General features: G+C 37.4%; 1 protein-coding gene across 2 annotated transcripts in view; it reads left to right on the top strand.

The window, feature by feature from the left end:
* The window catches only part of zcchc2 (zinc finger, CCHC domain containing 2), a 137825-nt gene that overhangs the window by 25129 nt on the left and 89334 nt on the right, over nucleotides 1-23362 (top strand). For both annotated transcript variants that reach the window (XM_028803861.2, XM_028803860.2), the window contains exon 2: nucleotides 16283-16354. In XM_028803861.2, the coding sequence (XP_028659694.1) occupies nucleotides 16283-16354 (72 nt within the window). The remainder of the gene's footprint in view (nucleotides 1-16282; nucleotides 16355-23362) is intronic.

Raw genomic sequence — 23362 nt, 5'->3', positions numbered from 1 at the left:
TCTCTTTGGATGGTTGAAAATATGTTGTCAAAATTATAGTTTAAGTTGTTTGCAAAATTTGTTCAATAAAAAGGTGCTATATTTTGACTGCATCTGTCATGCAATGTGATTCCTTCTCTTCATTAGTGCCACCCCCTTGAAAACTAACACTTTATGGGGCCATGCAAACCTGTATTAATACTTGTGTGCACATTAAAAATTTTTTTGTACAATGTACAGTGCTCATGACAGTGGAATAGGTTATTCTTAGCCAGTCTACTGCAGTAATTGCATGTACGGGAAGAAAATACAGTTGAATACCGTGAAACCGGTATAACTTTAAAAAATACCATGATATAGAATTTTGGTCATATCGCCCAGCACTAATGCATTGTTATTTGATTATTTAAATATAAGCAAGTTACTGTATTTACTGAATTACAAAATGGTGACAAATATTTTTAATGTGTCTATCTTTACTTTAAACAGAAAGAATGTTTCTAACACTGTTTAATTTTTCAACTAATTTACCTTGTAACAATTTAACTGGTAAATGAACATTTTACTTTACTGTATGCATATAGAATACAGTACAGTATATGCAGTTGGCATAAAAAAGCACATTTCATTAATTCAATTAATAACACTAAAATAATCACATCTCCAATATCAAGGATCATAATTTTCAGTTATGAATTTTGTGGTAATCGGTACCCCTATGTGTGAGTAAACTCCACGACGGACTAGCACCTTTTCAAAGGCTGTTTTCTTTCTTCTGTGTTTCAGGATTAAGCTTTGGCCTCCCATTAATCCTGAATCAGATTTGGCATGTTTGAGAATGTATTTACTAAATTAAAGGCTTATCATATTCTAACATCTGTACAACGCTATTGTCACTAATTGTGACTGTGATTGTTTAACATCAGTCTGTTCTGTAGTAACGTCCCAAGCAGCTTAGTAAGCTTAGCTTTCCGTAATTTTACAGTTTTATTTTCCAAGATAAACACTACCTAACTCACTGGCAGGTGTCTTTCAGAGTAGCTGCTGAACATTAAATCACAGTTGTTTTAGACTATACATATTTGGAATATGCTGTATTTTAAAAATGACTTCTTGAGTAAGATTAACATTTTTGCATTATTTGTGCTACCTTTTAAGGTACAGCTCTCTTTCTGTTGTCGTTATTTAAATTTGATTGTTTAGTTTTAAATACAGATGGGCTTCATGCACCAAGACATCGCCTGTATAGTGCAGAAAGATTTTGATACGATATACACTCAAGAAGACATTTGCTCCAAATTCTTCTGTACAGCAGCGAGACGGAAGAGACCGTGGGAAAGGTTTTGTAATAACAGTAATAATAGCAATGAATGCTACAATTATTTTAAAAGGCAAAATGAACATAGTAACTTAGACCAAACTAAACCATGGTAGGTTAGTGTTCCTTCAGTCTTGATTTAAATCTTGAGACAGAGGGGTATTTACAGGTAGATAATTCTAAGTTTGTAAGGGTCCTGTATTAAACAACTTCTTGCTAAAGTATTTGTAAGTTATCCCAATAGTTTTAGGAAGGCTTTTCATCGTGATCAGTCTATGATTTTTGAGTATAATGGTTCGAGAATTAATTTTGTTAGCGACATATCATTTGCATTAATTAAGGTAACCTTGTTCAAAGTTAAAAACTGACTGCTGAATAGAAGACATTTGCTTATTTGAGAAATTACAAAACTCTGTTCATGCTGTTTCAGGCTGTTTGTTCTTCTGTTGCCAGTAATAGGATAGACTGTATTCTGTTAAGTGAAATGTGTACTTCTATGTAACCCTCATGGTTTACAGTATCTCCATCCTTTTTTCCAATGGGAAGAATTAGAAAGAGCTGGCTATATTATTGCTAGTCTTTGCTGACTTGGAGCATTTGGGGGTAGCCTAAGCTGACATAGTCAGAGAAAGTAGAGACCTGTCTACTTCATCATTGTCCATTCTCACATTCAATATGGGCAGTTTTGGCAAGTTTTAAGAACTCGTCTTATGCCTCATTGGGTGCAATGCTAAATGAGTAGGGAGACACTTTTTTTTTTGACATTCAGACTAACTGAAGTTATTGTCCTTGTCACTAAGAATCAAAAGATTTTTATAACCACTTTCAGAATTGCAACCCACTATTGTTTCTGAAATAAATTTAAAGATAGGAAATTGAAACAATTCCAACCTCTAGACTGTCCGGTAAAACCAAATCTAACTGCAGACAAAAATAAGAGTAATGTCATCAGACTACTGCATGCACTTTAAATAATAAAAGTATGAAATAAACCAGCCAAGAACAGAGCTTAGCGATTTTAAATTCTCAGATCTGAGTAGTCAGTTTATAGTTTTAAAGGTTTTGCTAAAAAAATCATAATGCAGAAAATATTACAATTGTAACACAAGTTTAGTTTGTTTTAGTGCTGACACTAGAAAAAAGTAAAGTAATAGGTTATACTTTGAAATCAGTCTTTGCATTTATTATAACACAGTTTTCTCTGTAGCCGAGTCTTTAGAAAGGGTAGTATGATGTGGTCCAGTTGTGCTTGATCTGCAAACTGACTGATTAATCCGATGCATGATCTCTGCTTCCAGTATTAAATAAAGTTTGCTAGATAGCACAATCTTTCTATTTATCAAAGTTGCTATTGTTCTAAATTAAACTCATGGATTTTTCATGTGCCAGGACTTGCTGCATGCTCTTTGAATATTGCTGGTTACAGCTAGTGGTAAGCTGCTAAATTGTAATCAAGTTTCTTACCATTGGATCTTGGTAGCACTGACATTTTAGTCAGTAGGCTAAACAAGTCTTATTTAATTTTTTTGGTCATATAATTTTGTATGCTTTTTTTTTATATACCTTTCTTTTTTTTGTATTTTTTTATCAAGAAGAATTTTTACCAAATATTGTACTTCATACATCTGCTACTATATTGCTGCAAAGCAATGTTTTTATAGAGACATAGGAATGATCAACAAGATACAATTACAAGATGAACTACCATATGTTGGAGTGGATGAGCACAAAGAATTGAGTGACTTCTATTTTCATCATGAAATTTTACAAAATAGTTTTAATTTTTGCAGATTTCAATTGGTAATATTTGCCTGATTTTAAGTGATTGAGATTGAGAGGGGGCAGTTGAGAAGATTTTGGCATGTCATAAGGATGCCCCACACAGGGCTGGACAAATTGTAAATGCATATGGTACTCTGCTGGGCTATCAAATTTGCAAACCAGGTAGTCCAGGTATGCTTTCTGGAAGCCCAGCATTATATGCAGAGTGGAGTGTTACCTGCAGCTTTTTACCGCCACATTTATTTGTAAAGTTTAGCTGTACATGAATGCATTGCACTGTTCTAACACAATAGAAACACAATTGACGTCTTGAAAGAGACTATTTTAGCAAATGGATGGCTTTTTTAAAGGATTCTGTCATTTTGATAAAATATTTGATCAAAACTTATCTTAAATACTCCATTAATATTCTCAAGTTTTGTTTTCAGTTCTCATTTAGAATCCACAAATTTCTTTTTCTTTTTTCTTTCAAAAACATCAGTTTGACTTTCAGGGTTATTCTGACCTACAATATGTGTCCTTTTAGCTACTGATCTTTGTGTACAGCTGTATTAAAAGTTGTAATACTTGCAGCAATAAGAGGATCCTAATGTTATCAAAAATTGTGTTTAGGACTGAAAAAGCATATTCATACTCTTCTGTTTTTGGGCTAATAGTAGGGAACATTTTCACAACCTCTAGTATACCAAAGTCGGTTAATGGTGAGCATCTTATTTTAATTTTTTTAATTTTTTTTTTTTTAAATAAGAGGGAAAGTGTGAGCAAAACTGCGAGTGAGGCAGGCACTGAGAATTTTCCAGTCTCATGAACATTATTGAAATTGAGCCTTGGCCTCTATATCCCTTCTCTCAACTACTACCAGTACCCCCAGTGAGTCAACAGCATCAACTCGAACCGGACTAGCGGCTCCACCTTTGGAGTGTGGAGAAGATGGAAACGAACGGTCTGAGCTGAATGTAATGATTACTAAACTTGGAGTTTTTTGGGGGGTGTAGGGAGGATATAATAATGTAAAGAATGATATACATAAGAAAAATTACAAAATTGACAACAGAATAGACAAGTTGTTTCAGGATGTAAAAGACCAGGAGGTACGTTAGAGTAATAACATTGCTGCAAGCTTTAAAGACATTCTAGCAAAAACTGATGAAAAAATACAGGAAATATGAGCAAGTTTGAAAATAAAATTAGAATACTTGGTGCTCAGCTTGAAGAAGTTAAGCAGCCGTTTACAGCTCTCATTAAAGAAGTTGAACAATTAATATCTGCCATTGACAAAAAAGCAACTACTGTAGAATCCGAATGCAAAGTGCTCGGTGATGAACTAGCTGCGCTGGAAGATAGATATAGAAAACCCTAAACACTGAAAAGTCTCAACCCAGTGAAATGTATAGTTAAACTATTGGAGAGGACTTAAAATCATGGGTCGAATGACTCAAAACTAAGAAGCATAATTGTCCATTGCAATAAACTATGGGTTAAAAAAAATTTGATGTTGATTCTGTGACAGAGAGGAGATTATTTCTGAAAGTAACCACATTCCTGTTTTCCCAGCAGAGAGGAGATTATTTCTGAAAGTAACCACATTCCTGTTTTCCCAGATTTCTCCCCTTCTACAGCTGCTAAACGAGCCACATTCTACAGTATTAAACAATGCTTGCATAACTTGCTTGTTTACAATGAACACAGAGAGAAGACTAATCCTTGAGAAATACAAAAGCAGGAAGTTTGCAACGAAATAACAGAAATTACCAACACAGATGGAGACAAAATCATTGACAGAAAAATATAACCCACACATTTAGAGAGTACTATAAGTCCACTACTTATAGTACTCCACTACTGTTGGCAACATTTTATAGAGCCTAGAAACAACAAAATTCAACCCCAAACTTTTCACCAAGTATTATCATCTTCCCAAAGAAAAATAAGGACTTGTTACAATGTGCATCACACAGACCAGTTTCACCCCTGAATAATTCTTTCCAAAGTTCTAGCTAGAAGGATTGAGAAAGTGCTTCCCTCTTTAATATCACAAGACCAAACTGGATTTAATAAAGGCAGACACTTATAATCTTCAACATTTGTTTAATATACTCACCCATATAATCTGACACGCCAGAGATCTTATCATCTTTGGACGCAGTAAAAGCATTTGACATGGTTGAATGGGACTTACCTTATCATTAGATACCGGGGTCTTCCCAGACTGTCTTAAGACCGCTGTAGTTAAACACCTACTCAAGAAAAATAATCTTGACCCCTCTGCTTTTGAAAATTTTAGACCCATTTCTAACCTGCCTTTCTTAAGTAAAATTTTAGAGAAGGCAGGCATTATGCAGCTAAATGACCACCTCAATAAACATGCTATTCCTGATAAGTTTCAGTCGGGTTTCAGAACAAATCACAGCACAGAAACTGTACTCGTTAAAGTAGTAAATGACTTGCAGGTAAATGCAGACGGAGGCCATTTATCTGTTCTCATCCTCTTAGATCTGAGTGCCGCATTTCACACCATTGATCATGATATTCTTAGAAATCGCCTTAGTCAGTGGGTGGGCCTCTCTGGCAGTGTCTTAAACTGGTTTGAATCCTACCTGGCAGGTAGAAAATTCTTTGTTAGTTGTGGTAATTACAACTCAAAGACACATCTATATTACCAAACGACAGTTTAATTTATGCACGGCGGACGCACCGAAGCGCATGCGCACTGCTCCGCAGCGCACCGGAGTCAAATGCAGCGGCTTCCCAGAGTCGGTAGGTGGCGCCCAAACAACACAACCTGTAAACTAAACTTGCTCTAATCCACTGTGCCAGCAGTCTGTGTGGCATGTTTGAATCACATAACGGTAATTCAGTAACAGAGAAACAAAAACGAGACCGCATGGATAAAAACAATAAACGGAGGCTCCTACAACGCGCCTCACAAACACCAGAAGCAAAGAAGTCACGGCTCCAAAACGAAACACAAAACCGAGCCTGTATGGATGAAAACAATGAACGAAGGCGCCTAAAACGCGCTTCTGAAACACTACATGCAAGAAAGGCACGGATCCAAAAAGAAACTGCAGAAGGGCTACATGTTGTTGTCAAAAAGGTCAAGTTAAGCTGCCTCCTTTGGATAAGTAAAAGCTTTATGGAATGCATTAGATCCTACAATAGTTCATTTGCCTTTGCATCTACCGAGGTAAATATCAAGCCACCACCTGGGAATGCCCCATACTGCTTTCGCGAGTGTGGACAAATATTGCATCGGATTGGAACAATGCACCTTGAGCCAAATCACCACCGCAAATGTGCCCAAATGTACGTGTTAGATCTAGATGACGCAGTTTATCAACGAATGAACCTTCCTAAAAACAAGCAATGCACAGAGCTAATAATGATCATAAAAAATCACCCATTAGCAAACTCAATAAAAATGCTACATGAGGTTGAAAAAGAAGCCAATACAAAAGCAGATGCGGACGGTGTGGCACCAACTAAAATTGCTGTAGTGCTAATAAAGGACAAAGAACAGGATCCGAGACGATACAGTGTTCCCATCGTTAATGAAGTGGCAATTGTGTCTCAAAGTAAAGACGGTGAGCCTCCGTTTCACCGCGATATTGTCATGCATTTACGTCCTGATGGAACCAACCAACCTAAACTTGATACTTTGACATACCCCATTTTGTTTCCAACTGGCCAGGAAGGATGGAGTGCTGGAATTTGCAGATATAAAACAAATCAAGCACAGAAAAGATCACGGGTATCAATAAAAGAATATTTGTCCTACAGACTCTCAGTGAGAGACAAGTTTAATCCATTAATCAATGCAGGAAAGCTAACTCAACAATACATAGGTGATGTTTACGTTCAAGCACAATCACATGATCTCCAATGGATTAAAAACAACCAACCTGCACTGAGGGCCGATAACTACAAGTCGCTGATGGAGTACATAAATCGTGATGCGGACGTGGTCGATCACCCTGCTGGAAAAGAAGTTATTATGAGTGCAGCGTGCACGCCGGGTTGTACAGTATATATGCACAGATGGCAGAGGCAACAGGCAAGTCGTTCACACTACCACCGCTGCCAAAAGCGAGACTGCGTGGATAAAAACAATACACAAAGGAGCCTACAACGCGCTTGTGAAACACGCCTCATTACTAGTAGAATCGTACATCAACGTCGCCGCCATACTGTGAGTGGCACTGTGGACGCACCCACCCTCCATGATATTTCATCCCTACAAATATCGGAGGAACAGAAAGTGATTTCCAGTCTTGGATTTGCGATTCTTTTGAGAATCGCGGGGTTGCTGGTGATATTCTATATGGTGTTCCACAAGGCTCTATCCTGGGTTTGCTGCTCTTTTCAATCTACATGCTTCCATTAGGTCAGATTATCTCGGGGCATAACGTGAGCTACCACAGCTATGCTGATGACACGCAGCTGTATTTATCAATAGCACCTGATGACCCTGACTCTATTGTTTCACTAACACAATGTCTTACTTGTGTTTCTAAATGGATGAATAGTCATTTTCTCAAGCTAAATAAAGAGAAAACAGAAATTTTAGTGATTGGCAATAATGGATATGATGAGGTTATTAGAAACAAACTTGATGCATTAGGATTAAAAGTCAAGACGGAGGTAAAGAATTTAGGGGTAACTGTTGACTGTAACCTGAATTTTAAATCGCATATTAATCGGATCACTAGGACAGCATTTTTTCACTTAAGAAACATAGCAAAAGTTAGACCTCTTATATCATTGAAAGATGCTGAGAAATTAGTTCACGCTTTTGTTTTCAGTCGACTAGATTACTGTAACGCACTCCTCTCAGGACTACCCAAAAAAAGACACAAATTGTTTGCAACTTGTGCAGAATGCAGCTGCTAGAATCCTAACTAGGAAAAGAAAATCCGAGCACATTTCTCCAGTTTTGATGTCACTACACTGGTTACCTGTGTCATTCATAATCGACTTTAAAATACTGCTTATTGTTTACAAAGCCTTAAATAATCTCGCTCCATCTTATATAACGGAATGTCTGACACCTTATATTCCAAATCGTAACCTTAGATCCTCAAATGAGTGTCTGCTTAGAATTCCAAGAGCTAAACTTAAAAGAAGTGGTGAGGCGGCCTTCTGCTGTTCTGCACCTAAATCCTGGAATAGCCTGCCAATAGGAATTCGCCAGGCTAATACAGTGGAGCACTTTAAAAAAAACTGCTAAAAACTCATTACTTTAACATGGCTTTCTCAAAACTTCATTTTAGTTTAATCATGATGCTCTGCATATTCAATTGATTATCATTACTATTCATGGGGGCTCTAAAATCCGTACTAACTCCTACTCTCAACAAAGGTACCCGCTATCACCGTTGCTCTTTGCAATTGCAGTTGAGCCACTGGCCATTCACTTTTGAATAAAAGTGTGCTTTTTTCCAGTGAACTCTCTAGCACACAATATTAAACTGTACAACTCCCATTTACTGTATTTTAGCAGATCAATTCATATACCTCTGGTAAACATCACAAGTAAATATTAAGATCTTTTACAACAAAAGTTTGCTATCTACATTGAACAAATTAAAGAAGATGTGAACAGATGGTCTATCCTCCATCTCACATTAGCACAGAAAATCAGTACTGTCAAGATAAACATCCTTCACAAGCTTCAATTTCTATTTCGGAGCATCCCCACATACATTAACAAATATTTTTTTAAGTATTTAAATTATAACCTAATTTATTTGGAATTCAAAACATCCTTGCATCCACAGTGAGACTCTACAATAGCACTGATAAGCTAGTTCTAGTTTAAAATCTACAATAGTGTCATAACAGCGTCACAACTTTAAACACCAAATATAAAGAATATAAAAAGCAAAAGAATGTATTTATACTGACAGTCTCCTTTCTGGAGTTTGTGAACAAACTTGCAGTGGTTCTCCAGATCAGTATGGGGGACATACTGGTGAATTCAATCAGCCAGTGTACATACGGAGATGGTCATAGTCACTCATTCAGAGTGAACCCATCAATGGTAGGTGCTTGTTGTCATCTACCAAGTCTGTCATTGGCTAGTTGTCATCATGACCTTTTTTTTTTTTTTTTTTTTTTGCTGAAACAGTTTACTGATGGGCTATTTCCTGAAGACAGCAGCCATTTAAGTGAAGTTTAAGATGAAAGCTCTGGACTGTTGCGGAATGCAATATACATTGTAGCATGAACTGCACATGCCTCGAAAAAATTTTTCTTTACTGTCATTGCATCAGTACATTCGTTCAGAGACCAAGACAAGTACAAATAGAACTAGTTAATTCGTTCTTTGCACATCACTATAAACCAAGCTTTACATCAAAGTTAACAGCAGTCTGAGACACTATAAGCAGTTGTCTTTAAAAGTGACACCAAGGTGAAGATCGTTCAAGAAGAATTGGTTCTTTTGGTTTTTATCCAATGGTTTTTGATTAGAAAAAAAGTGCTCTGGGCATACCCAGAACACATTGGAGGGATTATAGAAGAGCTGGAATCAGTAGCTGGGGAACAGGGAGGTCTGGGCTGACCTACTTGGTCTGCTGCCATTGTAGCCCTCACTGGGAAAAGCAGTTTGAGAAGATAAGATTAAATTGTCATGTTTTCATTTTGGAATTTTGTCTGAGATTTTGCTATTTTTTTTTAAAACTTAATTTTAAAGTACTATATAGGAAAATTAGCCTTTTTGCTGTGTTATTGATGGTAAAATATTGTTTTGGTTTTGCTGCTATATTGACAATATTTGAATTAGGTTCTGAACAAAACATGTGAATTTTAATCAACTCTTCATTTTTGAATTTAAAATCAAATAACATGTAAAATATTAATTTGATATAAAGGATGCAAATACAGTATTGCTATCAGTTATCCTGAAACTATTTATATGCACACATAACCTAAAGCTGAATAGTGGCATAGTGGTTTAATGGAAGTTCTGTGATCAAGCTAATATATTACAGTAATCCCTCGCTATATCGCGCTTCGCCTTTCGCGGCTTCACTCCATCGCGGATTTTATATGTAAGCATATTTAAATATATATCGCGGATTTTTCGCTGCTTCGCGGGTTTCTGAGGACAATGGGTCTTTTAATTTCTGGTACATGCTTCCTCAGTTGGTTTGCCCAGTTGATTTCATACAAGGGACGCTATTGGCAGATGGCTGAGAAGCTACCCAACTTATTTTTCTTTCTCTCTCTTTTGCGCTGACTATCTGTGATCCTGACGTAGGGGGTGTGAGCAGGGGGGCTGTTCGCACACCTAGACGATACGGACGCTCGTCTAAAAATGCTGAAAGATTATCTTCACGTTGCTACCTTCTGTGTGCAGCTTTTAAGTATGCTGCACGGTGCTTCGCATACTTAAAAGCTCAAAGGGCACGTATTGATTTTTTTATCTCTCTCTCTGCTCCTGACGGAGGGGGTGTGAGCTGCCGCCTTCAACAGCCTTGTGCCGCGGTGCTTCGCATACTTACAAGCCAAACAGTCCTATTGATTTGTTTGCTCCTTTGAAGAGGAAGATATGTTTGCATTCTTTTAATTGTGAGACTGAACTGTCATCTCTGTCTTGTCATGGAGCACGGTTTAAACTTTTGAAAAAGAGACAAATGTTTGTTTGCAGTGTTTGAATAACGTTCCTGTCTCTCTACAACCTCCTGTGTTTCTGCGCAAATCTGTGACCCAAGCATGACAATATAAAAATAACCATATAAACATATGGTTTCTACTTCGCGGATTTTCTTATTTCGCGGGTGGCTCTGGAACGCAACCCCCGCGATGGAGGAGGGATTACTGTATACCTAATAGGATCATCCAGTGTTTCAAAAGGAGAGACAACTAAGACAGTTTTTTCTAATATTTAGAGCTATTCAAAAAATTTTAATATATGCCACATTTCTATAATCATTAGTTAGTTGCTTTAATTTGTATTTTTGCATATTACCATTTTGTTCTGGTTTTCTTGTGCTCCATGAATAAACTACCAGGCAGTTTTGCTTTTGAATTTGTTTTTATGTTTGTAGCAACAATGATTATTTTTATTTCTTTCTTCCTTTAATTAAAACACCAAGCAGAAGTTAATATTATTGAATAATAGGTGTTTTATCCCTTTTAAGGGAAATTTGTTTTGCCGATTTTCATCTAAATGTGTGGGTGCAGAAAAAATATTGATCTGAAAATAGCTGATGATGTTAGTGCTTAAAACATTCTCATTGCACAGGGTCTGACAGTGAAAGTGCTGACAGGATAAACTCCAGTTTCAAGCTCTGTTGACATTACGTTGGTGACCTTATGACTAAGCTGTATTAGGCTTGTCTCCCTGCACTCCATCAAAGAAGCAACATTTAGTGTGAATCATTTTTTGTTGACTAATTTGATTTTTTTTTTTTTTGGTGTCTGTTTTTAACTAGCATTTCTGATTTGTTTTACTGTCAATATAATGTTGAATAAACTGTATTGACTGAACTAGAGTATTTGTTTCTGTTCTGTTTTTGCTAGAATTTGATGCATGTAAGCCTATGGAATCGTTTTAGCAAGTTGGTGGCATAATGTGATATGACCAGCAACTCATTCCAGCTAGTACATGACTCGTCTTGACAAAGTTGAACATTTTTGACTTTGTCTTTAGTCATGGTGGGGCTCGTGTGCATGAGAGCTGACAACCAATGAGTGCTCATCTATAAGTTCAATGCATGTAATGTAGCAACAAGGAATAAGGAACACGTGTTTTAGACCTCAGAAACAGAAGACACTCATCTGTCATATTATTTCATGTTTTACATACCATGACTGAATAGAAAAAATAAATAAAGGCCAAGATTGAGGCTGAACTCACTGTAGCTGTTAACCCTGTGTGCAGTTCTGGCTTTCTCAGGCCATACATTATTGGCTATCACAAAAAGGGGCAAGCATGACTGTGCTGGAAGGTCGTCACACAGTTGGTAACTTAAACATGACCAGTGATTTGTTTTTTTTTTTTTTTCAGTTGTTTAAATTGACAAGGTCCAACGAGATTGGCAACTGCAGTGAGCAAGTCTGATGAGACTCACAATTAAAAGTTGCATAATGTGATATTAGCTTTATTCAGACTAGCTAATTATGCATTTGACTGCCTGGGTTCACTCCACTTAAGCTATGTAACATTCTCTCCTCCTAGAACATTACTCTCTGTGATGATGCACTCCTCTTTCTGCTGCTCTGATGAATGTGAATATCTCACTTGCCCTTTAGACTGCCCTGCCACACCTGGACTAGTGGGACAGCTATGTGTGGATACTATTCATCAACAACAGCTCTACCTTTAACACTCACCCAATCTAACAAGCTGGCTATCAAACTAAACAACTTGGGTTTCACCTCATCCCTATGCAACTAGATTTTAGATTTTCTCACTAACAGACCACAAACTGTGTGCATGGGTAAGCACTTCTCTTCATCCAGAATACTGGACACTGGGGGTACCACAGGACTTTGTGCTGTGCCCTCTCTTTTACTCCCTCTTCACAAATGACTGCAAATCTACTCATGATACTAACATCATAATAAAGTTTGCAGACAACACCATTGTAATAAGCCTAATCTCCAGTAATGATGAAACAGCCTATAGAAAAGAGGTTGAGAATCTGGAGAGTTGGGAGCCAGAACAACATCCTTACACTCAATTCCAAGAAAACAATGGAACTGATTCTGGACTTCAGGAGACTGAACTACAGGGGTCGCCATCCCACCAGCATAAATGGTGAGACTGTCTAGAGTTTTAGATTATTAGGAGTCCACATCAGCCAGGACCTGTCATGGACAACAAACATGACAGCAATGGCCAAGAAAGGTCTTAAGAGACTTCACTTTCTGAGGAGCCTGAAGAAAGCACAACTTCCACAACAGCTGCTGGTTAACTTCTACAGGTGCACCATAGTGTGTGCCATCATATACTGCATTACAGCGTGGCACTCGGGCTACACCTCTGAGAACAGGACACCCTCCAGTGCATCATCAAAATGGCTCAGAGAATTCCTGGTGCTCAGCTACCATCACTGGAAGATATCTTCACTACCTGCTGCAGAAGAAAAGCAAAGAACATTTGTAGAGATCCAAGCCACCCTATCCATAGCATTTTTACTCTTCTGCCCTCTGGCAGGTGCTTCAAAGCCTTGCATGAACGCACTACCAGGCTGAAGAACAGCTTTTACCCCAAAGAAATCAACCTATTAAATGCACCGTTATCACTGCCCCTTCCTATACAGAACCACAACTCATTGAACTGAACTTTTGCATCAACCACACATAGTCACACACTTAACACATGACCCATGTGGAACTCATGACCATTGCATTGATGGTAATCTTCATTGTGACTTCATTTATTATTTCTTTGTTTATGCTTACATGTTTATCTTTACTTTTACTACATATTTACATCTACTTTTATTCTGTGTATACGTGGAACTATTAATAGTAACTGTGCTTCTTATAGTTTAATGTTTACTTCATTTATTATCTACTCTTACATACTTTTCTCTAAGGCAGCTGTGCACAACCTGCGGCCGTACGGCCGCATGCGGCCGTGGGCAAGGACTTTGGCAGCCGTGGACGTGTATATTAAAGTGTACGTAATGGCGGCCGTGCAGGTGTAGGGTCTCTGGACTCCAGCGAGTAAGGGGTCTCAACGCCGCGGAATCTTTGTCGGCCGGGTCGGTATGGTGACGCCGAAAGCCGATTTGGACTCTGGGGTCTCTAGACTCCTGCAAGTGTAGAATCTCAAACACCGCAGAACCTTCCTTAGCCGGGTCGGTATGTTGACCAAAATGTTGCCCTTTATATATTCATCGAGGCCTAGGGACTCTTGTGAAAAAGTTTACGGAAGAAAGCGACCTGCTGGATACGTGGAAATCAGCAGTAGAATACCCACAACTACGAGAACTGGCCAGGAACATTCTCGTTCTTTTCGGAAGCACTTATTTGTGCGAAGCAGCGTTTTCCAGAATGAAATATCTGAAAAACAAGTACCGAACCCGATTGGTAGACAGCAATCTAGAGTCTGGAATACGGCTAATGGTCTCCAGCGAGTCCCCTGACTTTGCAAGTCTGTCTGCAAACATGCAAGAGCAAGGAAGCCATTAATGGCGATGTTTTCCAAACTTCCTGAAACAATTGCTGTAAAGGTTTTTTGTCCTATATGACGTTTCGTAGACATTTTTTTACATATGTAGACCAGTAAATTGAATATTGTCAGATATATCATACTCTGTTTTAATGTGTAATCTGTAAATTTTTACATAAATCATAAAACATTATTAAGTTTACTTGGACTTACTGGCGGCCGTTATTAAAGTAAAAAGTCTGTAGTGCGGCCGTTATTAAAGTAAAAAGTCTGTAGTGCGGCCGTCAATAGCGGAAAGGTTGCGCATGCCTGCTCTAAGGCATCTATAGGCTTGCTGCAAACGTATTGTACAGTGACAATAAAGATATCTCTCTTTAAGCAGATTTTTCTGAATGACCAGTGATCTTACAAGAACTGTCTAGTACTCAAAACTTGGTCCTGTAATCCTTGTGGAAAGCAACTTTCTTAGTGAAATAACTAAGGGTTTTCGACACAAGGGCTTTTTTTTTCCCCTCCTGTAACGCCTGTTAGCAGGGTTTAATTAAATTTTAATATAACTGAACCTGGTTGTCGATGTTTTAAAATGTGAGGTGGTATAAAATTTTGAACGTGCAGATAGATACATTTAGACGATATGAGGTGGAGGGGGCAACCTTTGGTAATTGATGAGCAGGGCTTATAGCTAGATATAAAAAGGTAGGCAGCTGAGAAATTTGATTGCGTAAGTTCTAAAGCCAGCATCAGTCATAATACACGACTTTTAGTGAAAGATTATTAATGAGGAATTATGTCAGAAAAAAGAGGTAACTTGTAACCTATCAACATTCTCAAACCTATTTAGTCCAGTTCAGGGCCATGGGGTCAGTATCATGCTAACTTGGATAGGGCACAACTACATCATAGGGCCCACTCATACTCGCATCTACACTCGGAAAGAGGGGAGTTTTTGGAATTGCCAGTCGGTTCCCAGCAGGTTTGTCTTTTGCAGGTTATGTAGAGCGCCTGTAGACTTACATGGACAAAGACCATAAACGAGATGTAAACCTGTTGTCATGCATCTGTCAAACACCACTGCCAAAAGCTATGCCATAACGAAGCGGATAGTATATCAGTGTTTGGAGGAAAAAATAATATATATAAAATGTAGACCTTGATAACAAAATCTGAATTTATATGAAGCTTATTAAATTAGCAGCGTCTAACTAAGAGTGTATTTTCAGTGTGCAGTGTTAATTTTTTTTATTTATTTATTTATTTTTTTAAAGCTAAGTTTTTTTGTTTTTTTTTGCCTGTTGCTTAGTTCATCCATTTTTTTAACCAGCTTTGCCCAGTATATGGTCTTAAGAAGCTGGACTATATAATGGCCACATTAGCCGCAATAGCAGGACCCAAATTTGAACACTTAACATATTAACATCCTTACTTTAGTATTTGGGAGATGAGTGAGACTAGGAGACTTGATATTTTAATTTTTATATACTGTATTTTATTTTAAAGGAATACTTCACCCAAAAATATTTTTTTTCTGTTGCTTATTCCACATGTTTTGTATGATGATAGAGAAAATATTTAATCTCATGGGGTACACGAGTTTGATGGAATGGCACTCTATGGTGACCAATACTGGACCACAGCAAACAATATCAAAAACATTAATTTGCTTCACAAGCAGCTGAACATGGTTTAAACACACTTTTATAATTGATTCATGGATTGTCTACTTAAAACTGTCTTTCTTTTCTTTTAATCCAGTCATTTATAATTATACTCAGGAAGCAGAGCAGTAGTTCTTAGAGCACTGTTTTAAGGTTTCTGACTTTAAATTAATTCTACTGCAGATTCAGGAATAATGTTGCCCAGTGTAAGATCCTCATGATTAAATGTACAAGGCTTCTGTTGGGCTTTGTTTGTGTAAACCAGGTGGCAGCTAAGAATGCCTTAATAAAATCCACTTTGACATCTGTTTTAAATTATATATCTTGCATTAAGTTTGATCTTATGAAGAATATGGTATTAAACATTAGCTTATTTTACTGATATTATATTTCATGTATTTTTATTTATTTTTTTAACAGGTAATGTGGCCAGATTCACCGAAAAGCTCAATAAACCAAGCAAACAAAGAACTAGAGGACTTTTTATCAAAGGTAAATAGGATCTTGTCGTCTTGTCCAACTTGCAAGAATAATCTTCATTGTGTAACCTGCAAGTCAGGAGTGGATTGTCATGTTTAGTACATTACTATGCAAACTGACTGTTGGTATCACTTCATATGTTTTCTAAAGGCAGTAAATTACTTGTACACTTAGCTTATTTAGCTAGCTGAATGAATGAATGAATGTACAAGTGAATAATTGGAAGGCTTCACTGGCATATAAAAAGAATAAGCCTAGAATGAAAAATATATCACATGCCGTACTCTTTACAGTAAATATCAAAGCCGCTCCTTTTCTATCCCTAATTCAGACAGTTAGTTAGTCCATTGTTACAGCTTTGCTTTCTTATAGTTGCCTGGAGTCTTATTTTGTTTATTCTGTCCAACAAAAATAACTTGCTATTGCAACATTTTAGCCATTCACAAATATCACAATCATCTGTTAATCTGTGTTCTTTTAATAAAAAATAGCATCACAATGTCCTTCAGCTTTATAGCTAATTCTTAAAGAAGCTGCTTGTTTGGTTTCTTCTCCTATGCAACCTTGATCTTGACCATCATACTTTCTGAATGAATCCATTCTGCCCAACAAACGGTCACAGAATTTATCTAGAATGTTACAGAAATAGAAGCAATTTATTTTGTTTGGTTTGTGTTGTCTATAGATTTTTTCAGCTTAGTCTGTTTATCTAAACCTGCTGTAAGCTATGTGGCAGCACAGCTTTATGACAGAACCTCTCAGTAGATTGGCCGCATTGAAAGAGCCATTGACCACTGTTTTTAGAATATATAGAGTCTTATTATTTAATCGTCAGGATGGCTTTTTGTAAAGCTTCTAAAATATTTTGCCTCAGTGGGTCAGGGTTCCAGCTGTTCAAGGTAAAAATATTGCTTAAAAATGTGAGGAAACTAAAGCATTTTTTTAACACAATCCCTTCATTTCGGGGGCTCAAAAGTAATTGAACAGTTGACTCAAAGGCTATTTCATGGGCAGGTGTGGGCAAGTCTGTCGTTATGTCATTATCAATTAAGCAGATAAAAGGCCTGGAGTTGATTTGAGGTGTGGTGCTTGCATGTGGAAGATTTTGCTGTGAACAGACAACATGCGGTCAAAGGAGCTCTCCATGCAGGTGAAAGAAGCCATCCTTAAGCTGCGAAAACAGAAAAAACCCATCTGAGAAATTGCTACAATATTACGAGTGGCAAAATCTACAGTTTGGTACATCCTGAGAAAGAAAGCAAGCACTGGTGAACTCAGCAATGCAAAAAGACCTTGGACGTCCACAGAAGACAACAGTGGTGGATGATCGCAGAATCATTTCCATGGTGAAGAGAAACTCCTTCACAACAGCCAACCAAGTGAACAACACTCTCCAGGGGGTAGGCGTATCGATATCCACGTCTACCATAAAGAGAAGAGTACATGAAAGTAAATACAGAGGGTGCACTGCAAGGTGCAAGCCACTCATAAGCCTCAAGAATAGAAAGGCTAGATTGAACTTTGGTAAAGAACATCTAAAAAAGCCAGCACAGTTCTGGAAAAACATTCTTTGGACAGATGAAACCAAGATCAACCTCTACCAGAATGATGGCAAGAAAAAGGAATGGAGAAGGTGTGGAACAGCTCATTGTCCAAAGCATACCACATCATCTGTAAAACACGGTGGAGGCAGTGTGATGGCTTTGGCGTGCATGGCTGCCAGTGGCACTGGGACACTAGTGTTTATTGATGATGTGACACAGGACAGAAGCAGCCGAATGAATTCTGAGGTGTTCAGAGACATACTGTCTGCTCAAAACCAGCTAAATGCAGTCAAATTGATTGGGCGGCGTTTCGTGATACAGATGGACAATGACCCAAAACATACAGCCAAAGCAACGCAGGAGTTTATTAAAGCAAAGAAGTGGAAAATTCTTGAATGGCCAAGTCAGTCACCTGATCTTAACCCAATTGAGCATGCATTTCACTTGTTGAAGACTAAACTTCAGACAGAAAGGCCCACAAACACAGCAACTGAAAGCCGCTGCAGTAAAGGCCTGGCGGAGTATTAAAAAGGAGGAAACCCAGCATCTTGTGATGTTCGTGAGTTCAAGACTTCAGGCTGTCATTGCCAGCAAAGGGTTTTCAACCAAGTATTAGAAATGAACATTTTATTTCCAGTTATTTAATTTGTCCAATTACTTTTGAGCCCCTGAAATGAAGGGACTGTGTTAAAAAAATGCTTTAGTTGCCTCACATTTTTATGCAATCGTTTTGTTCACCCCACTGAATTAAAGCTGAAAGTCTGCACTTCAACTGCATCTGAGTTGTTTCATTTAAAATTCATAGTGGTAATGTACAGAATCAAAATTAGAAAAAAATTGTCTCTGTCCAAATATTTATGGACCTAACTGTATGTAAATACTAAACACTAAACAAAATAGAAATAACACAGAATTGGCTTTTCTAAATTCTTTTCTAGTTTATTTTTTAAAGCTTTTTCTATGGCCCTAATTAAGATGTCTTGCTTACTGTCTTGGTCTTTGTGTTTTGCCCAATGACACAGACACATTGTATACTCTGCTGCTCTATTGCATGGCTTTGAGTGAGAGTGTTAAGATCAACTCTGAAAGAGAATAAAGTTGTTTCTGTTTATGGATTATGAATATTGGGAGCTTGTAAAAGCTTGAAAGATATCAAATATAGTGTTTCCTGGATACCTAAAGTTCTCATTTATCTTTTTCCAGACAGAGCAGTTGAGGATATGGTAGGTTTCATTATAATGTGTGACATTCTGTGAGCTGAAACCGTTCTGTCTATCATGTGATCGAATTCTTGCTTATGGCTCGGGACCAGCTTATCTTGACTTGTGACACTTTAGAAACCAACACACACAGGTTATGAATAGTCTTCCTCAGCTTGGCTTGTTTAGTGGGAAGATTGCTGGGTGCTAATCTTGTGGCACTCGCTAATGTATAGTATACCTATCATCCACACTGTACAGATTTAAAGCTTAAGCTTCACTATCCTTTAAAGCAGGAGCAGTGAGAGGGTCAATGAATGTATAGGTGTGTGTACACACCTCGTAAAGAAACACTACACTGTGTGCTGGCTTTTAAAGTTTATAGGGCCATTATTATGTGTACAAAGTTTAATGAAATTCTTAATGTACTAAACACTATTCTCCATCACCTATTAAAGACTAACCATGATTGAAGGAAGTATGTGTCGTCTTCTCAAAGGCTGCTTCAGTGCATTGGTTAAATGCTGCCTCTTTGAAACTCATCGACATCTAAGCATACCTATCAGAGATGTTAGACGTTCCCTACAAGTATTTCTAGATCAGGCAACAACGGCTTGATAGTAGTTTTTATGTATCTTAAATCAAGTTGTCCATGATACCAGTCCTCCACACAGCAACTTTACTTAATCTGTTTGTGCCTTCATTGAAGTTATTTACTTTTTTATTATTTTTATTATTAATAATATATAACCCATGTTAAAAGGATAATATTGAATATCAGAAGCAGATGAAACAAGGATTGATAAGTTGAGAGAAAATGGCAATACAACCAGTCTTGATGAATATCTACTCCATCCTTCAAAATATTGCTAATTAGGAATTTTGGTTGTCAGTCGATTGAGTTGTTGCCACTAGGTCAAATGATAAAAATGCTGAAACATTTTTATCAAACAAAATGAAATTCAATTCCAGTTTTAAATATTGTCTTTTAAATTGCCTCAATTTTTAAATAAACATAACTCAAAATATTCAGTTTTTGCAAAAAACTAGTCCTATATTGGTATATTTATTGACTAGAGCTGTGGTTGTCAATCTGTGCAGTATGTGAACAGCTGTCATTTTCTACAAGAAGGGAACTGAATGGATAAGTAAATACGATAACTAGGGAAAAAGTGGCCCTTTACAGACACAGCAGCAAGACCCAAGCCTTCACTGCTTTTCTGCATGCCATTTCTACTGCTCAGTGTTGCAGTGCACCTTCAATGAGCCTTCACTCCCATTCGTACGAAGTCTCCCTTTGGTCACATGGTGTCTTTTCAGTGACTTTTTAAACAACTTAACCATCATTAAACTGCATAATATTTAAACTAATAAATAATAACAATAAAATAAATAATAATGCAACATCCAGTAATAATACTATTACTTCAAGACTTCAAGCCCAGGTGCATTACACAGTATTCACCAAATAAAAATAAAATAAAACAAGTGCAACTTGGTGATGACATCTTAACCAACTGAACCATCATTTAGGCAAATTGCATTAATATGGACCTTGCTTCAAGCTAAACTATATACATAAATAATAAAACTGCAACTTGCATTTGTAGTGCTATTTGTGGTGTAGCCCTACGGAATCATATTAGGGCCACAGTGAAGAAGAAAAAAATATGGACACAGGAAAGAAAAAAAAAAAAAACTATATGTTGAGAATAAAGTCGATATGTTGACTTTATTCTCGACATTTCCACTTTAATCTTGACGCTTATGTTGAGATTAAAGTCGACATTTCCACTTTATTCTCATAGTTTATTTTAGAATTAAGTAGAATGTCGTAAACTAAACTTCATCCTAAAATCAATGTTTAATTTACTAGATTTTCTCAAACCCCGTCATAAGTTAATGTAGCACATTAAATGCTTTGTGTTGTGTTCCCCGACCCAGTTGTTAATCGCTACGCATTTCTTAAACTGACTTCCTTTGCACTAAGAGGAGGCGCAAGCAGCGATCGCCGTACAGAATCCATTCACTTCATGATATTCCTGCTTTCTGAAAATTTAGAATGCTAAGATATGATTAAACATGCACGGTAGTGTGGCGGTAGTGCTGCTCCCTCGTAGTAAGGGGTCCCCTGGTGTATGTTTAGTTTAGAGAACTTTATGGCAGGTGTGACGAGGCTCCAAAAAAACTGGATGTATGAATGGGTATCACACAGGTTTAACTTAAATATTGTGTAAATGTTGGGTTTGTGATCTGGTGGTCGGTGACACGAACACAGAATTCAATGGATGTTCTTCTGAGCAGGCTTTCTTTATTGCATGCGTGCTGTCTGTTTGACGTACCAAACCCTCAGCTTCTGTCCTTCCTTTTTCCTTCTCCACATAACCAATCACCACACGATAAACGTCTTTGTGAAATTAAAACTAGTTATAAACTTAGACCACAGAGAGTTCAGAACTTTAAAAAAAAAAATCTTCGTTATAAATGTTTAATTGTGCCATCCATTCAGGGTTGCGCCCATCCCAGCAAGCATTGTGTGCGAGGCAGGAGCAAATCCTGAATGCAAGCACATCGCAGGGTGAATCCGAGCAAAACATACACTAGCAGGGTTAATATAGCATAACAAAACCCCACATCCTACATGACTTTGAAAGGAAACTGAAGCACGCCGAGTAAACCCACCAGAAAAACATGCAAATTCAAGGCAGGGAACACCCGGGACCCCCTTGCTGCAAGGCAGCAGTGCAACCTCCACTCCACCATGCCCCCACATGATTAATACATGCTTTAATGCATTTCATCATGAAAATGATATCAAGTATTTATCTTAGCATTCTAAATGTTCAGGGAGCAGGAATACCATGAAGTGAATGTATTCTGTGGGGCGATCGCTGCCAGCGCCTCCTCGGTACAAGAGGAAGTCAGTTTAAGAAGCACGTACCGATTTAACATGGCTCGGGGAACACTTAACACAAAGCATTTAATGTGCTACATAACTTATGACGGGGTTTGAGAAAATCTAGTAAATTAAATATTCATTTTACGATGAAGTTTAGTTTATGATGTTCTACTTTAATGACAAATCACGAGAATAAAGTCAACATGTTGACTTTAATCTTGACATAAATGGCAAGAATCAAGTAGAAATGTCGAGAATAAATTCAATGTTGTCACACTATTACACAATACCCAGATACATTACACTGTATTGAAAAAAAAATAAAACAAGTACAACTTGGCTTGCAGTATTATCCAGTAGTACAGAAACAGTATTCACAGATTTGAACATAATGGACCACATCCAACCTTTTAAAATCAAAGTATCTCCAGGCAATGGACGTGACTCCTTTTTTTTTTCTGCAAACGTTCTTCTATGTGGTCATGTTCAACTTTATCGTCTGCTACAACTTCAGTTTCGGAATGTTCTCTGTCCATTTTCACCACGCAATACCTACACTACCGCATTTACTCCATTGCATGCCTATTTAGTGGTGTAGCAGTGAAAAAGAGCCCCCGTGCAACACCTCCACTAACGCATGTACTCTTTTGTATCTGTTTAGTGTTGTAGCAGTGATAAAGGTCCCCCCTTAAACAGTTTCCCGCTGAGCCACGTTCCAAATGTTGTTTAGGCAATTTAAACCGGTGTTGCGGTATAAGAAAAATCTGTATCATAACAAAAATAAAAAATGGTTTTCGGTATGAACCAGTATACCGCCCAGCACTAATTTGACATCTTTGTTAATTAAATACTGCCCATCAGTAAATATTATTGACTTGTGATTTTCTGACAGTTCTGACTTGAAAAGTGTGTTGGTGCAAGTGGCACCATAAAGAGTATAGGTAAATGTGTAATCTTGTTGTTAAATTTTTTGTGGTCTGATATTATAAGTGTATCATTCTTTATATACCTTATGCTGAAATCCCATCCCTAGCTTGTAAATATCCTTTGTTTGTTGTTACACCACAAATAAAATACAGTCCCTGAAACGCATTCTTAAAATTTATACTTCTGTTATTACACAAAAAAAACCCCTAACTTAATGAACCTGTATATCACCTGCTGGCAGAAAGCTCTGCCACCTTTTTAATCTTCGCTCTTTCTTGTATTACATATGAGTTCTGCCAAGACTGCGTATTGCTCGTACCGCTCACCTGAGATGCCTTCTTCAACAATGATTCTTTTTGTCTTCTCTAAGCTTTTACATTTTATTTCTGAAATTGGTTTGAGTTACCTAAGCACAAATGTTAATGAAGACTGAAGTGGTGCAATTCTTAAA

Source organism: Erpetoichthys calabaricus, chromosome 6 (genome assembly GCF_900747795.2).
Source record: "Erpetoichthys calabaricus chromosome 6, fErpCal1.3, whole genome shotgun sequence".
Taxonomy (NCBI): Eukaryota; Metazoa; Chordata; class Cladistia; order Polypteriformes; family Polypteridae; genus Erpetoichthys; species Erpetoichthys calabaricus.
Note: the sequence above shows the minus strand (reverse complement) of the source record. Positions and strands in the feature narration are given on the sequence as shown.